Source organism: Bidens hawaiensis, unplaced genomic scaffold (genome assembly GCF_021521415.1).
Source record: "Bidens hawaiensis isolate Kalapana, Puna unplaced genomic scaffold, B.hawaiensis_p1.1 tig00023202_1, whole genome shotgun sequence".
Classification (NCBI taxonomy): Eukaryota; Viridiplantae; Streptophyta; class Magnoliopsida; order Asterales; family Asteraceae; genus Bidens; species Bidens hawaiensis.
In genome coordinates this window covers 148,559-166,017 of record NW_027493631.1, presented here as the reverse complement: position 1 = coordinate 166,017, position 17,459 = coordinate 148,559, and the positions used below count along the sequence as shown (strand labels likewise).

Genomic DNA, 17,459 nt, shown 5'->3' with positions numbered 1-17,459 from the left:
GTGAATTTGATACTATTTATTATATGCTGCTGTGATTAATCCGTGACAGGATTAGATTTTTATGGTGTTTTTAATCTGTTTCTGTTACTTTTGCCCAAGTTATTGTAATCGCTTGCCAGTTATGGTTTTGGTTCACTTCTTTTTAGAGCTTTCGCAATGTATTGATCTTTGGCTGTTAAGTTACGGTTGTAGCATATTTTGTTCCTGTTAGGATAAGAATTAGTGTGAGAATGAGAAATGAGCTCATAGTGATCTTGAATTGAATTCGTATAAATTTTGACAGTCACTTTTGGTGGTAGAGAGGGTGGGGGGTCTAATAAAAATGTGTGAGTGACTTACAGTTAGGGTCCCAATCACGTGTTCTAAGGTAATAATTCTGAATTTGTTACTGTCAGTTATGCGTTGTTATTAATTCGTGACAGGATTAGGTTTTTTACGGTATTTTAATCTGTACTTTTGGTAACAGGGAGGGTGGGGGATCTAACAAAAGTGATATAATGACTTAAAATTAGGGTCCCAATCACGTGCTCTTAAGTAATAATTCTGAATTTCTTACTGTCAATTATATGTTGTTATTATTCATGACAGGATTAGGTTTTTTACCATATTTTAATATGTTTTTGTTACTTTTGCTCAAGTTATTGTAATGCTTGCCCGTTAAGGTCTTGGTTTGCTTTGTTCTCATTTCTCGAGCTATATCGATATCCTGCTATTTGGCGGATAAGCTAGGGTTTTAGTTTATTATGCCATGAACTTGATGCTATTCCTGTTAAGAATTAGAATGAGAAATGCGCTCACATTGATCTTAAATTCAATTCACTTAGTATTTCATAGCCAAACTTCGGTGGTAGGGAAGGGGATCAATTGTGCAACCGCTTATATTCTATTAAGGAGCTCTACATGTTACAGTTTTGATGGAAAGTATAGGAAATCTAATTGTACATGACAATGGAAGTTAACTTGTTTGACATTTAATACTGTTGCTATTTGTTTATTTTGATTGTTTCTGATTGAGGGTTCGGTTTAGATATAAAAATATGAAACATGAGGAAGTTTAATCAACTATATTTACAGAGTTCATACTTTTTAGTTTACAATGATACATATATAACCAGAAGAATCTTATAAAAGATGAGGAATTATAATGTTTTAGAAGATTAACGAGCTTGCTCAGTTAACTAAAATACTGGAAACGTGACTGTTGCTTAAGCTCCTGTGAAGACTAGCTTTTTTCAGTGTTTTTAGGGGTTTAGGCGCCTTGTAAATATTTCTGGCCTTTTTATTGAAGGAAAGTGTTTTTTATGTTGTTATTGATGCTAAATATGTACTATATTGCAGATAATCATGGATTCTAACGCTGATAATACTTCTGAAGATGGTAGGGGCAATGATGACCATGATGAAGGTATGCAATATTGAAACTTACTCTTTAGCCAGTGATGAATGTGGAAATTTTCAAACAAGTTTAGGGAAAATGCGTGTGATCATGTGTTAGTTATGTTTGAAAGGCATGTAATGTTTCGGATTTTAGGATTTTTGAAAGGTAGGCTTGAGCTTGACATAACTTATCATCTTCATTTGCAAACAAGAGCTTTGAAGTTTGAATGATACTGTAACAACTGACAATGTAAACATCATGCGCATGACATTTTGGATCTTTGATACCTCTATGCCTAGATTCTTAAAGCTTTAATTGTTCTATATCAACTTTGATGGGTTTAGTTATAAGCATACCTTAACATGCACAGTAAGAACAATAACTTTATACAATAGAAAGTGGGTTTTTATAAAATTAAGCATTTAATGCTGCAGTTTACAATGAGTCAATGTCATTGGTGCCCTTATAGTGTTTAATGTATTGACTGGGTTTGAACTATATGAACGACTAAACTGAAAGTGTTTTAGAGTGTGTTTAAGATACATAACTTGCCCTCGTATTGTTTTTTCATATGTTATCTAGGGTTTTAAATTTTTGACTTGCAGATGATGAAGATGAATATGACGAGGGTCGAGATGGAAGTCGTCTTTTAGAATTCATGTTTGGGAATATTGATGGTTCTGGTGATCTTGATATTGATTACCTTGATGAGGTAATTATTTTTCTTGATATTTGTTTACATATATGTGTGCGTATATACATATGCATTATTGCAAAAACTAATATGGGTACTAAAACGATGGTTTTGTTTCTCAGGATGCAAAGGAACATCTTGCCGCACTTGCTGATAAACTTGGTTCATCTTTAACAGATATTGATGTACACAATTACCATCTGCTTGCTATATATTCGACTGTTCGTTACTCCTTTAATAGTTGCTCTTAACTCATTTATTTTTTCAAACTTTCAGCTGTCAGTAAGAAAATCACAGACATCCGGTGATGCTGCTGAACAAGGTGATATTTTCTTTTGCATGAATGATCTTGATAAGTGGTTTTTTACTTGTTAATTTTATCCATCTATTTGAACTTATAAGATAATGCTATGATTATGCAAAATTTTATCAGATTATGACCAAAAAGCTGAAGATGCAGTAGATTACGAAGATATTGATGAACAATACGAGGGACCAGAAGTCCAACCTTTGACTGAGGAAGACCATCTCTTGCCAAAATCTGATTATGTTTCTACAACAGTAACTGCACCATTAGCTGCATCATCTTCATTGTTTGATGATGAAAATTATGACGACGACGAAGAAGAAGAAGAATTACCGAAAGAACTTGATCATGTGGATAAAAATGATCAAGTTCAGAACACTTCTGTATCAGGTTTACCTTGATTTAATAATTGGAATTATCTAGCCTTTCTAAAATTAGTTTAATTTAAATTGAAATATATTATTTGGTTTCAGGTGAGGTTGAATGCGACCCGCAAGAAAAATGCTCTCAAGAGGATGGTAGTGGTGCAGCTGAAATAGAAAACTTGGATCCTGATGTTGTGGAACTTCATAAGGTTATGCCTATTTTATTTTATAAAAGTATATTTATCCTCTCGACATCATTTTTATTTTTGTTCTATCAGTTTATGGTACTAATGTAGTGTCTGTTTTCAGGATGAGATGGATATCTTAGAAGAGGAACCATTTGAAGCTAAAAATTCAACCCCGTTGCCTGTTCTCTGTGTAGAAGATGGAAATGTGATTTTACGGTTTTCAGAGATTTTTGCTATTCATGTTCCTTTAAAGAAAGCAGTAAAAAGGGAACAGTCGTTTTCTGTTCCGAAAGGTATTAATTTCATATGCCAAATATTATATTCTTTCAAAGGATACTGTAAGTTGTTTTGCTGTTAACATTTTTGTATAAATTACAGAAAAGTATAAGTCTATGGATGTCTCTGAAATTGTGGAAGATGATGAAGAAGCATTTTTGAAAGGATCTTTAGACGGTTATCCTCATTTGAGATATAAGCATGTTTTTGAAGATGAAAATTTGGCATTAAATCAAGATAAAGTTGAGCTTCCACAATCTGGGGTTGTTGATGAGGATAGAATGGCAATTTCAGAAGATGATGATCAGACTGACAATGTCATACCGTTCAACGTAAGCACCACACTAGATTTGCCTCTTGACCAACAAGACTGGGAAAGTCGGATTATTTTTGATAATTCTCCAGCTGTCACTGAAACTAGTGGAGGTGAAATATCAGGGCCTGAGCCTGACTCGTTAAACGGGCGGGCCAGGACACAAACGGTGTCAGAATCAGATGATGAAACAGTTTATCATCCCCAAGTTTTTGGTCCTGCTTTTATAGAACCCTTGGGCTCAAGAAAATCTCCAAAGTCATGCATTTCATCTGAAGAAACAGTTTATCATCCCCAACTTTTGAGGTTAGAGTCCCGTTTGGAAACTGATGAAAAAAACTGTAAAGTTGAAAGTGATACAATTAAACGGTTTGACAAACTTACTTTACAAAACAAAGATTTGTTAGACGGATCTTGGATGGAAAGAATCGTGTGGGACCCACAACAATCTGTTTCCAAACCGAAACTACTTCTTGATCTTCAAGATGAACAGATGCTTTTTGAAGTTTTGGATAATAAAGATGGCGAGCATCTTCAGCTTCACGCGGGAGCCATGATCACCACTCGGTCTGCTGAGTCAGCTGGTGGCGGTGATTTATCGGAGCTACATGGTGGTCGTGGTGGTCAATCTGGCGGGAGGTTTAATATTTCAAATGATAAGTTTTATTCCAGTAGGAAATCCTCCCAACAGCAGCTGAAATCACATTCTAAGAAACGTACAACACATGGTGTTAAAGTCTTGCATTCAATACCTGCACTGAAGTTACAGACAATGAAAGCCAAACTTAGCAAGTAAGACTGAATCTTTAATTTTATATCGTTTCTTTTATATCAAGATTTTGTCTACTAATGATATTCTTTATTGTATTTGCAGTAAAGATATAGCATACTTTCATAGACCAAAAGCTTTGTGGTATCCACATGACAATGTTGTGGCACTTAAGGAACAAGGAAAGCTGCTTACAAAAGGATCAATGAAAATATTATTAAAAACCTTAGGTGGAAAAGGTAGCAAGCTTCATGTAGATGCTGAGGAGACAATATTATCTGTCAAAGAAAAAGCTAATAAGAAGAAGTTTGGTTAGTCTTTCTTTTTAAAGAATATTTTGATAGATTTGTAAAGTTTACATCTTTTAATCTTATTTTTGGGCAGATTTTAAATCATCTGAGCCTGTGAAGATAATATACTCGGGAAAAGAGCTTGAAGATGAAAAATCTCTTGCAGAGCAAGATGTTAGACCGAATTCTCTATTGCATCTTGTACGTACACGAATACATTTGTTACCACGGGCTCAAAAGCTTCCTGGTGAGAACAAATCCTTGCGTCCACCTGGCGCTTTTAAGAAGAAATCAGATCTTTCAGCGAGAGATGGGCATGTATTTCTGATGGAGTAAGTGCTTTCGTTTATTTAATACATGTACTTAAGTTCTGGTCATACATTTTGAAATGATTCCGGAGTTTTTGCAAGAGAATAATCTATTAGAAACAAAGGAGAGGTTTAATCAATATCTAAAAATTACTCAAAAGATTTACGTTTGATGAAAGTAACATGAGTTCTTTCATGAGTATCATTTAACCATCAGAAATATGCCCCTGGTGGTAAACTGTGAACCAGATAACCATCTATAAACCTCTTTTGAGTTTTATGCTCCTTGTTTGTTTAAGGACGATACAAATAAGAAAATATGCCCCTGCTGCTACTATTTTTTAATTTCATAGCTGTTGCTTTATTAAGGCGCTGATTTATTAAGAACTAATTTGTGATTCAAAACGGAAAAAAGACAAAACAGAGTAAATTGGTGGCAATAATTAATGTTCTACCAAACTCCCTGTTTTTCAACTTCTCTGTACTTCTGTAGAGGGGCAATGCAATTATGAGAGGAGTTATATTACCTTTTTTTTCCCACATCTGAGATTTCTGATTAAATAAGTTTTACCAAGATGAAACTTGCATTTTTGACTTGCATTCTGTTCTGCCAATGAAATATTAACTTTTATGCCCCATAAGCAGTGGTAGTCTGGTACCAGTATCAAGCTCTATAACTTATTGTCTGCATGGACAATTTGTATCATGTTTATAGTGATGAAATCAGCAGAATACTCAAGTTTAGAGATATATTTCGAAATCATGTATTGTTTTGAGATTTTGATATTCATAGAAATAACTATCAGTTTTCTCGTTAGTTAGGTTCAATAGCTCTTAAAGTATTTAGAGCATCTTCATCATGGATCTTTTTTCCGTAGTGTTTTCAGATCACTTTTGTAGGAGCATTAAGACATGCAAATAGGTCCATAAGATTCATGTACTTCATAAAAAAAGTAACAATGACTTATTTGAAGTGTTGTAAACTAATAAACCCTTAGTTTTCCTTTACTAAGCTTTATGTTAGTAATTGTTAATTTGATTATGATTCCTAGCCCTATTAGGTCTAGGTTTTATACATACTTATCTGTGTGTTTGTGTGTGTGTGTGAAGAGAGAGGTAGGTTGAGAGGCGTTCATTTCAGAACCAATATATATTGAGAACTGCTTTCACCCTTGTACTATTTTATTGTATTAATCAACTAGAATGCATGTAGATTTCAATATGTTGACGACTTATTATTAAAAATATGGTATTTATTGTCTTTTGCCTAAATGCATGTTTGAGTGTACTATTATATGCACATGCACACTTTTTTTTTCTTATATCCCGGACTGGGAGAGGGGATAAAATCAAAGAAGACTAGTGAGAGATATAAAACATTTTTTTTCTTTTTATTTTTAACTTTATCAGTCAAGCACTATGTACGCATGCTTATGCGGTTTTGAGCATAACGTTGGTTCTGAAAAGAATGTCTCTATCTGTATGTATGTGTGTGTGTGTATGCATGTAAATTGGATTAAGTTAGAAGGGAAATATGGGAGTGAAGAGTGAGATGCAATTTCATAAACAGTAATCAAGAGGGCGGAGTTTACAGTGTAAAATACCATTCATGCCTCTTGTTTTCTGTGGCCAGAATTGCTTCTCACCCTTCTCACAAGAACATTCTTCTTAGTAGATCCTAATCCTATGTATACGCGTGTGTACAGTTATAATATGGTTTTTAGCATCTAAATCTGGACTGCTTCTCTCTATTTTTGAGAGGATTAATTTCTGTATTTGTTATGCCATCATTGAAGAGACTATATTTGTGAAGGATTTGTTATCTTAGTTTCATGCATCTCAATTGCATTGATATATTTCAGGTATTGTGAGGAAAGGCCTTTACTCCTTGGAAATAGTGGAATGGGTGCTCGTTTGTGCACTTACTACCAAAAATCAAGTCCCGGTGATCAAACCGCTACTCAATTGCGTAGCGGGCCTAACAATTTAGGGAACATTCTCACACTTGATCCAGCTGATAAATCACCCTTTTTAGGAGACATAAAAGCCGGTTCAGCCCAATCTTGTCTTGAAACAAATATGTATAGAGCTCCAATATATCAACATAAAGTCTCATCAACTGACTACTTACTGATTCGCTCTGCAAAGGGAAAGCTTTCCTTAAGACGCATTGATCGCGTTTATGTTGTTGGTCAACAGGTTTCTTTTTTTTCTAAACCCTTCCACTTTTTTTTTACATGGAGCGCAAAGTTGAATTTTGTTCTGGTCAAACTTTGTATAGGAGCCTCACATGGAGGTAATGTCCCCTGTATCAAAAGCAGTTCAGATGTATAATATGAATAGACTTTTGGTGTATATGTATCGCGAGTTTCGTGCTTGTCAAAAGCGTGGTGAGGTGCCTGCCATCCCAGCTAATGAGCTGACTGCACTGTTTGCAAATGTGGCTGAAGTTCCTCTAAGAAAAAGGTTAAAAATGTTTTGTGATTTTCAGGTGAGCTGTGATATAATAACCTATCTAACTAATCAATGTTTACAGTTTACTTCAATAGCTAATATGTTTGTGTTAAACCATCCACCAGAAGGGTTTGTGGGTTATGAAGCAAAATTTCCGAATTCCATTGGAAGAGGAGCTTAGAAGGATGGTTACACCCGAGAATGTATTGACTTTCATATTGTATAACTTATGTTGCTTAACTTTTGTATATATTCCTTCTATTTACCTTTTTTTGTTAGGTGTGTGCGTTTGAGAGCATGCTAGCTGGCATGTATCGGTTGAAACGTTTGGGCATCAGCATGACTCATCCAGCTGGACTATCTCCTGCAATGAATCAGCTGCCTGATGAGGCAATTGCTTTAGCTGCTGCATCCCATATTGAGAGAGAATTACAAATAACTCCCTGGACTTTAAGCAGCAACTTTGTTGCATGTACGAATCAGGTAAGTTTCGGTTTTTCTGATTAAATCATGTGTAGTGAACTGTCAATGTTATTTGGTTAAGTCTGGATTTTTATAATTTTTTCAGGACAAAGGAAATATTGAGCGGTTGGAAATTACGGGTGTTGGTGATCCATCTGGTAGAGGTTTGGGATTTAGTTACGTCCGCACGACTCCCAAGGCACCGGTTTCAAATGCAGTAGCAAAGAAAAAAGCACCTATAAATCGAGTTGGTATTACTGTAACAGGAACAGACGCAGATCTTAGAAGATTAAGCATGAAAGCTGCACGCGAGGTTTTCCCCTTATTAGTCATCTTTTTAGTGATTATGCGTAGGCTTGCAAACAAATCTGATGGACACTAACGGGGCATGTTCGTGTTCGTTAACTTTAACTGAACAAACAATTGAATATGGACATTTGAACAAACGGTCGTATTCGTTGGTCAGAAAATGAACATGTTCATGTCCGTTTGTTCATGCTAATGAGTAACAAACAAATACAACTTTCCAAACACCAACTAAGCATAAATGTGAACATTAATCTCTTTGGCTTAGAAATCTCTTTGGCTTAAAATTTAATAAAACTACACTGAATTGTAATGAGTGATAATTTAAGTTGATAAAACTTGACTAAATTGTAATGGGACTGAAAAATTAAATGACTATAAAGGAATGCAAATGAACAAACGAAAACAAAAGTTCACGTACATAAATGAATGAACAGACATGTGTTCATGTTTGTTCGTTTATTAAATAAACGAACATAAGGGAACTTCCCGTTGAACGGTTGACTAAGGGTTCACTGAACATTCGGTTCGTTTATAGGCCTAATTGTGTGATGTGGGATAATCAAAATCAAATAATTAGTTGTCACAAAACAAGTTGTAGAATATAGTGTGGTACACTGATTGATTAATTGTAATAATCATATAACTGGAATCAGTTTCACTGTAGTCCAATGCTAGAAACTGATGACACAATAAGGATGAAAATTTTAAATCACATGTATTTCTTTTAACCCTAATACACTGTGCAACAGGTTCTCATTAAATTCAATGTTTCCGAACAACAAATAGCGAAACTTACAAGATGGCATCGGATTGCAATGATCCGAAAGCTTTCTAGTGAACAAGCTGCCTCTGGAGTCAAAGTTGACCCGTCAACCATCAGCAAATACGCACGTGGTCAACGAATGTCGTTTTTGCAACTTCAACAACAAGCACGAGAAAAGTGTCAAGAAATTTGGGACCGACAAGTTAAAAATCTTTCTGCCATTAATGGTGAAGAAATTGAAAGTGATAATGAGGCGAATAGTGATTTGGATTCGTTTGCAGGGGATCTTGAGAATCTGCTAGATGCAGAAGAATGCGATGATGGTGAAGAGGGAAATTATGAGTCAAATCATGATAGTGTTAAAGGTCTTAAAATGAGACGGTTGCCTTCACAAAGTCAGACTGAAGTGGAAAATGAAGATGAAGCTGCTGAAGCTGCAGAGTTATGCAGAATACTCATGGATGGTATGAAATTCATACACACACACATACACATCTTACTTACAAATTGAATAATGTTGGATGACAATATATGATTATTTAAATTGTGAGCTGTAATTCTTTAGAAGTCAATTACTGACAAAGTGGTTGATATTGAATTATTCAGGAGATGATGATGCTGAACGAAAGAAGAAAAAGGTCAAACCAGGAGATATGGGATTGGCTCCTATGCAGCAATTTCATAGTAATTCCAAAAACAAATTGAAAGCAATGAACACACCTGCGAAGTCTTCTATGTCTGGATCATTTTCTATAAACGATAATGCAGTTAGACCATTAAAAGATGTATGCATTTCTATTTAATTTACATTTATACATTTAAGTTTGCACATGCATGATTTCTCATACAATGTGGTTGCAGGATGATTTATTTCCTTACAGAAAAAGCTCGTCTTCTGGAAAGATGAAACCGAAAAAGAAGGATGATCTTGAACAAGTTAACTTATTGAATAAAAAACTTAAAATTTTGAATGATGGAATGAATCTTATGAAGGTTAGTAAAATGTTCTCTTTATTCTCAGTTTCTCACAATAAAAAGAAAAACTGCATTTTTTAATTTTTGTATATTTGTGCGATTGCAGGTAAATACAAAGAAAAATGCAAGAGAGAGTTTTACATGTGGAGCCTGTGGTCAGGTATTTATACAAGCTATTACATTTTTGTAGCATTGACTTAATATCGAGTCAACCATTAATAATATCCTTTCTAATGTTTTTACCTGTTTGATAATGTCAGTATGGTCACATGAAGACAAATAAGCATTGCCCCAAATACCGTGAGAATTCCACCATCCAAATTGAAAATAAAGATCCTGAAAAATCGTCTACCAAATCCATCAATTTGGATCTCGTCCCAAAACCCCCACAAAAAACTACTGTAAAAAAGTTAATACAAAAAGGCGGGACAAAACTGGCTGTTATAGAAGCACCACCCGAGGAAGAAAAAGTATCTTTAAAAGCCAAGGTTCTAAAAGTCAAATGCGGGCCCGCCAACGACAAGGTTCCAGAAAGATTCCCCGAAAAAGCGACACCGAGTACCTCACAAGTTTCCGATCGACATGGAACGTCGGACACCGAAACCGTTAATAATAAATCTTCAGTTAAAGTTAACAAAATTATATTCTCCAATAAATTGAAGACCGAAGATGTCCAAGTTGAATCCCGTAAACCGTCATCTCTTGTGATCCGACCGCCTGTCGAGACTGCCCGAAACCCGCCAAGAAACCTACCCGGAAACCCACCAAGAAAAACGATAGTAATCAGACGTCCGAAAGAAGTCATTGACCTTGACCAAGTTAGTCAAGAAGTCAGCCCGGGATTCGAGCCAAGAAAGACGAAACGAATAACTGAACTGTCGGGTTTTCAAAAACCCAGTAGACCGAAAGACAATCATCAGTTTTGGGAAGAAGAACAATACTCTATGAGAATGGAGAGAGAGAGGGCCCGGGTGATGTATGAAGAACAAGCAAGAAAATTTGAAGAGCAAGAAAAGGTGGCAGAGATAAGACGGTTTGAAGAAGATATAAAACGTGAACGAGAAGAAGAAAGGCGTCTGCGTGAAAAAAAGAAGAAAAACAAAAATATTATTTTCGACACCCTAAACGACTATTTTGATGAGACCCATTTAAGAAGAGATGAGAGACGGGGCCTGGAACGAGATCGTGCTGCAAAGCGAAAGCCCGTTATAGAATTAGGTAGCAGGTTTATTGCTGATTACCCCCCGACTGTAAAACGCCGCCGAGGTGGAGAGGTAATTAATCCAACACTTTCAACTCTATGACTTGTAATTTTTTAGGTAAAAAGTGGGTCCAGTTGGTGACATGCCAAACAGACAGATAAAGTTAATTTATTTCGACAATAATTCAATTTGTACATGTCAAAACGGGTCGGTCTGGCTTCACTTGTCCAAATTTTTTTAAATATTTAGCATGGCAAGTGAAAATTATTTAGAAGCTTATGCATTTTATAATTTTTACTTTGCTGGACTCGACTCGTTTGACTTGTTGGTTTTTGCTGAAATTATTGCGCATCATTTTTGTTACACGGGTGTGCTTTTGCTGACAACATGTTGGTTTCGTACATATTTTTAAAAAGATTATACAATTTCAATGTGTCAAGTGTTTATTCAATATAAATCTCACTTTATGATTGAAGTATGTATTAATATTAGAGACTGGTCAACGATCAGCCCGTTTCTCCTTCAATCTTTTGATAAGAAAAGTTATACTTATCGTGAAAATTTTAGCTTTATAAGAGTTTTTAGTCTCCAAAAAATTGTCTTTAGTTAGAAAATTGAAAATTCAACCAATAAATTAAATTGTCTGAAAAGACAATTATCCTTGGCATCCTTTGCTCTGTTATATGTAACAAAATAATCTGATTTGACACACTCCTATGCAAACATTTTAGTGTGTTTATCTATGTGATGTTAGTTATTCGTTAGTTCGTGCAGCATCTTATATCTTGTTCGTTTGTTATTTAACTTCCTATATACGGAAGGCTATGCGTTGTCTCGTTTTAACTATCAAGTCAATACTGACTACAACAGTTAGTTTAATACCTGTTTCAACCGTTTTAAAATATGCCTACTTTTGCCCTTAAAGTGAATGCTAAGAAGCACAACAATATAAGTTTATTTTCTTACACAGGTTGCATTGACAAATATTTTGGACAAGATTATAAAAAAAATTATGTGTCACATGTTAATATAAAATGATCCTATAGATTTTATGGTTTTATGTTTCAAAAGTTGACTCGGGGCAAGTTTAAACCTGTAAGAACCATTTTCTTGTTAGCTGCTTTTCATACAGTTTGATCCATTCATGATTCATGACTAAACCGAATTTGCTACATTTTCTGCTTTTAGTTCTGATAATAGTGAAGACGAAAAACTGATTGTTACAACTTTATATTTATACAGGTCGGTTTAGCTAATATTTTGGAGAAAATTATCGATACTTTAAAGGCAAACGAGGTGTCGTTTCTTTTCTTAAAACCCGTGACTAGAAAAGAAGCTCCCGATTACCTTAGAATCATTGACCGACCAATGGACTTGGCGACAATGCGTGAGAAAGTTAGAAAGCTGGAATATAAAAGCCGCGACGCGTTTAGACACGATATGTGGCAAATCACATACAACGCTCATAAATACAACGATGGAAGGAATCCGGGAATCCCACCATTGGCGGACCAGCTTTTGGAGCTTTGCGATTTCTTGTTATCCGAATATGATGAGATCTTGACTGAAGCAGAGGCAGATATAGAGGAATGAATATGATGTGATGTGTTGTAGAAGTGTAAATGGTACCCTGTAGTTTAGTTGGAAGGGTAAAAGAGTAATTTCACACTTGTCGGATGATGGGTATGGTTTTATTTAGAGACTGTATATATATGTAGAATATAGTCGCACGTTTTGTAACCATTTGGTTTTGTACTTTTTTAAATGGTGGCGGAAAATGAGGGATGAAAATTTTAAATTATTGACGTATCTAAATTGGGAAAAGTTAACGTACAAATTAAATTGGCGTGCTAACTGTGAGAATCAAGTAATGTAATTATATTACGCTATGATTATACCATGTATTTCATTGATGGTGATACGGGCTGATCATCAAACGACCAGCCCTTTGCGTAACTGGGTTGGAAATCCATTTGAGTCAATAAGATTCCTGAGTGACTTCTTGATTAAGAAAACAAAAGTCTTGCAAGCCAAGTCATTACCAAATTATATAAGTTTCCTTATTGTTCAAGTTTATCTATTTTCATGCATTGTTAAAACTATAAATTGTAAGTTTCATTTTATAACATATAACTATCAAGAAATCATTCCAAAAATTGTTCTTTTCTTGTGGTTTCTTAGAGCTTAAACCACTTAACGGGTCTTATCAAATAGTTTGGACGCCGTTTTTTTTTATCTTTTATCTTTTTTTTAAAAAAAAATTACATCTATTTTATTTTACTAAATTGTTTTTAAGACCAATTAAAAAAAAAGAGGTCATTCAATCAATATCACAAACAACTTGATTATGAACAAAACCAACACCAATTAGCCAAAACTCCAAACATCAGCATCCCACAAATAAATATCAGCAAATAAGCAAAAACCAATTACACCAATGCAATACTGCTCTCACCACCCGGAGGCTTGCGCGCGCCTAAGTAGTCTCGGGCCTCCACTTTCCCATCAGCAAAAATATCACTCCCACTCATTTCTCGCAGCTTCGCTGAACTCAACGGCTTTTCCACGCAAACTGGACCCTCGTCTCCTTTGAAAATATTATTCCCCGACAGCTTGGTTAGCTTTTGGTTTGGTATCTTTTTCGCTGTCTTGATCACCGAGTCTCCCTGACCAACACAACCAGTTGTAATATTTAAAAACGTATACAATAATATTTGGATGATGTTTGAAACTAAGAGTGTTCGATTATTTGTGCATATATAAGAGTGTACATATGCTGAGAACCACGAGAACTGTATAAATCCACTTGCAAATAGTTGAATAAACGCCTATACATTATCTCGTTGGATCATTAATGCACAATGTACAAGTGGTTTATACGGTTCTCGTAGATTTCAGCATAAATCTACTCTAAAAAGAATGTGACACCATATACATATACACATATTATACCTATACATTGTATTTTTACCATTTTATATTTATTTTAAAAACCTTTACGATTAAAAAAATGAATCGTTGATTTGTTCTACGTGTTTTCGCAATATTTAGTGTTCTTCATTCCCTTGTATATATGTGTATATACTATGCACACACACATAAACATATAGACACATGTATGTATAAGTAATGTAAGAATTAAGAAACTATGATTGAAATACATACATTATTGGGAGCGGTTTCACCAATGGTAATAGATTCCCTCAAAGCCGGTGCATGAGCAGCCAATGGAAGGGGTTGAATCTCAGGTGGCGGTGCAAAGATATTATGTCCGCTAAGTTCCTTATTTTTCGCATCCGAAATCTGTTTCTTCAACCGTGCTTCAGATTCACTGTCCAACGTGCCACTTAACTCTCGTTGCTTAGCTTCAGAGATTGACTTTTTAGGAGACACGGTTTCTTCATCGCCAAATGATATGTGACTGATCCCAGCAACCGCTTGCTGGTTATTAACATTTCAAATGAAAACTTTATATTTTTTCAACATTGAACAAAAAAAACATGTAAATGGTCACATGGTCAACCTGATACATTCGAATGCTGGTTGGGTTTGATGGGGTGCCATTTGCAGCATCGGTGTCGTCTGCACCGTTTTCTCCGGCTGCAAATATACCACTTCCGGTTATCTCCTTTAACTTGTACCCTGAAACTGGTTTCCTGAAACAAATTGCACAATTGTTTGATTAAAATGAATATATTTTTCAAACGCAAAATGCTTTAGAAATCAAGTTCAAGGCTACTAAGAGTATGGTTGTAAACGAGCCAACTCCGAGCTTGACTAGGCTCGACCTCGGCTAGTTTTGAGTGCTTTTTCTAACTTTTGACCCTATATATTTTGATAAAAAAGAAAAAAGAGAAAAGAAACAACATTAAATGAGCCTATGCTCGGCTCAAGCTTGTGTAGTACCTTACACGAGCCAAAGTTCGACTTGAGCTCGGCTCGATAACTAAACAAGCTTTATTTGAGGCTCGAGCTGAAAAAAGCTCGGATTGTTTCGAGCCTTTATCAAACCTCGGATCGTTTTGAGTTGAGGTCCCAAGCTAGCTCTTTTTCTAAAATTCAAGCTTGGCTTGTGAGTCGTATTTTCAAGATCAGTCTCAGCTCGAGATCGGCAGTGCAGTGTGAAATAAATACATAGAAGTCTAAAAAAAGTAAAAGTTAAAAATCCACAAGGCTCAAGCTCGGGCTCAATAAATAAACGAATTCCATTTGAGGCTTGGGCTCAGCTTGAGCTCAAAAAAGCTCGGCTCTTTTCGAGCCTTTTATCAATCCGATCCCAAGTAGGTAACAATATCATCAATTTGACTCTTAGATCTAGAACTGATTGTTTATCAGCTTGAAAAAGATTTAAAAATAGACTTCAAATTAAGAATAATTATGTTTTACTACCGGTACAGTACCGGTACTCGATTTTCATGTTTTCTGGTTCAGTACCATTCGGTTTCGGTATTTTTAATTGTACCGGTACCTACCGATACTGAACCGACTAAACAGAATCTGTACCGGTACTCAAATTTTCATTTTTTTTTCAATATGAATACCATTTGATTTCGGTAACTTTCATGTTTTCGGTATCAGTACCATTCGGTTTCGTTACCTTTCAGCACAGTTTACCGATCTCATCCGAATGAATTGCAATTTAGTCATTAAATCTAGTAATTAATAAATAAATAAATAAATAAATACTAACATTTAATTTAAATCCTAAATTAAATTAAATTAAAATCAATAAACAGATCTAAAACAAACAAACAAACAAACCTACCTCTTATTCAAACTCTCAACTTCTTCATCAGTAACCTGACCGCCAAACACCACCTTACTTATTTCATCTGACGGCTACAATTCATTCCAATCCAAATCATCAAATATTCAATATAATAATAATAATAATAATAATAAAATGTTATTAGTATATTGTTATAGTATACCATGTGAGAGCGGACGGATGACCGGCTAACTGAACCGGCTGAGAGTGAATCAGTTTCCGACCAGGTTAACATATCGGCGGTCGAACTGTTCGGTTTTCTCACCGGAGTATTATTATTATTATTATTATTAGTACTCTTCTTCTCCATTGTTGGTGATGATCTGAGTGTTTCAAATTCAAAACGACGGCGTTTTTGTTTGGTTAAGTGTTGTTAATGAGACTGTTTTTTGAATGGTGAATTCAAACCATTTAACATCCTTCACCTTTCCTACTATTATTATTATTATTATTATTAACAAGTTATGTATTTGGTCCCTCAACTATATGTATACTTTATTTTGTTTAGATTCGAAAAATCCTGACAATTAAGGAAGCTTACTTCGTTTGCGAGCCACTTGAGATACGATAAAGAAAGAAGAAGTTTGAACTTTGAAACAAGCAGAGACTGTCGAGTTATCGACGAGTTTTGTGGGTTTTTAAGTTGAGATGCCTTTTGACTTTTCACTTTTATGTATTAATTTCAAACTGCACAGCGAAGCTTTCGCTCGTTTAAGTAGTTGCACATGAGTTCCATTTGAGCTTCATTTAATATTCTTCTCAATGCATAAAACTAATTAAAAATGTATATAATTTAATAATTAATCTACAAGCCAAACTCGAGCTTTAAAAAAGAAACCGAAACGAGCTTAGCTGGAGCTCAGCCTAGCTCGTTTATCCCCCCCCCCCCCCCCCCCCCCGCTTTCACGATGACCATAGTTTCTAAAGATATTTGTCTTTTTTATTATATCAAACTTTTAAGAAAAATAAATTCTTACAAAAAATAATGTATATTAAACTTGTGCATTAATGTATAATAATAATAATAATAATAATAATAATAGTCGTAGTAATAAGTAGATAAATAAATATATTGATAATAGTAATGAATAATCAGAAATAAAATAATAATTAAAAAAGATATTATAATAAATTTCTGATATATTATTAGTTAATAAATTTCAGTATACATGATTTTAGCTAAATAATCATATTCCAACTTACACATTACTAGCTATTAACTCAAAAAACAATAAGATAATGAGAATAAAAACAACTCACCAAGCTTATTTTGATACGTTGAGCCATTCATATATACTAAAGACCAAAGCAGGTTTCTCTCACATATGATCACTATTTATCAATGTATTTTATTTTAAGATCATGGTAAGTTGTTATATTCATAAGCATATTTACACTTATTATTACATATGATCCCGCTCCCTGCTTTTACTCATCATCAATCCTCACAAAAATCTCTGCATTCATCTTTATCCTACAATTCACCTGTTCGTGTTCGTGTCAGGGTTTCACCGTCGTCTACCGGTGCGATTTGAACATCTCTTTATCTTGGGTACTTGTTTTAAAAAACTTTGATAAAATGTGTAAGAATGGAAACTCTTGTAGCCACACTTGATAAACATATATTATTTGAGGGTA

General features: G+C 34.8%; 2 protein-coding genes across 2 annotated transcripts; one reads left to right on the top strand and one right to left on the bottom strand.

The window, feature by feature from the left end:
* Window positions 1–1,344: 1,344 nt before the first annotated feature.
* Window positions 1,345–12,675, top strand: LOC143567033 (transcription initiation factor TFIID subunit 1-like). Its single transcript, XM_077053561.1, has 21 exons — window positions 1,345–1,405; window positions 1,984–2,090; window positions 2,195–2,257; window positions 2,349–2,394; window positions 2,506–2,769; window positions 2,853–2,953; window positions 3,054–3,225; window positions 3,311–4,313; window positions 4,396–4,601; window positions 4,675–4,912; window positions 6,751–7,087; window positions 7,170–7,379; window positions 7,468–7,545; window positions 7,622–7,825; window positions 7,911–8,117; window positions 8,863–9,340; window positions 9,483–9,661; window positions 9,738–9,869; window positions 9,958–10,011; window positions 10,112–11,125; window positions 12,296–12,675. The coding sequence occupies exons 1-21, from the start codon at window positions 1,345–1,347 to the stop codon at window positions 12,644–12,646; spliced, it is 5,505 nt and encodes a 1,834-aa protein (XP_076909676.1). The 3' UTR covers window positions 12,647–12,675.
* Window positions 12,676–13,311: 636 nt separating this feature from the next.
* LOC143567029 (uncharacterized) lies at window positions 13,312–15,902 on the bottom strand. The gene is made up of 4 exons (XM_077053557.1): window positions 15,819–15,902; window positions 14,577–14,709; window positions 14,219–14,494; window positions 13,312–13,719 (listed from the first exon to the last, which is right to left on the bottom strand). Exons 2-4 carry the CDS (start codon window positions 14,583–14,585, stop codon window positions 13,483–13,485), a joined length of 522 nt encoding a protein of 173 aa, XP_076909672.1. The 5' UTR covers window positions 14,586–14,709; window positions 15,819–15,902; the 3' UTR covers window positions 13,312–13,482.
* Between the last annotated feature and the right edge of the window lie 1,557 nt (window positions 15,903–17,459).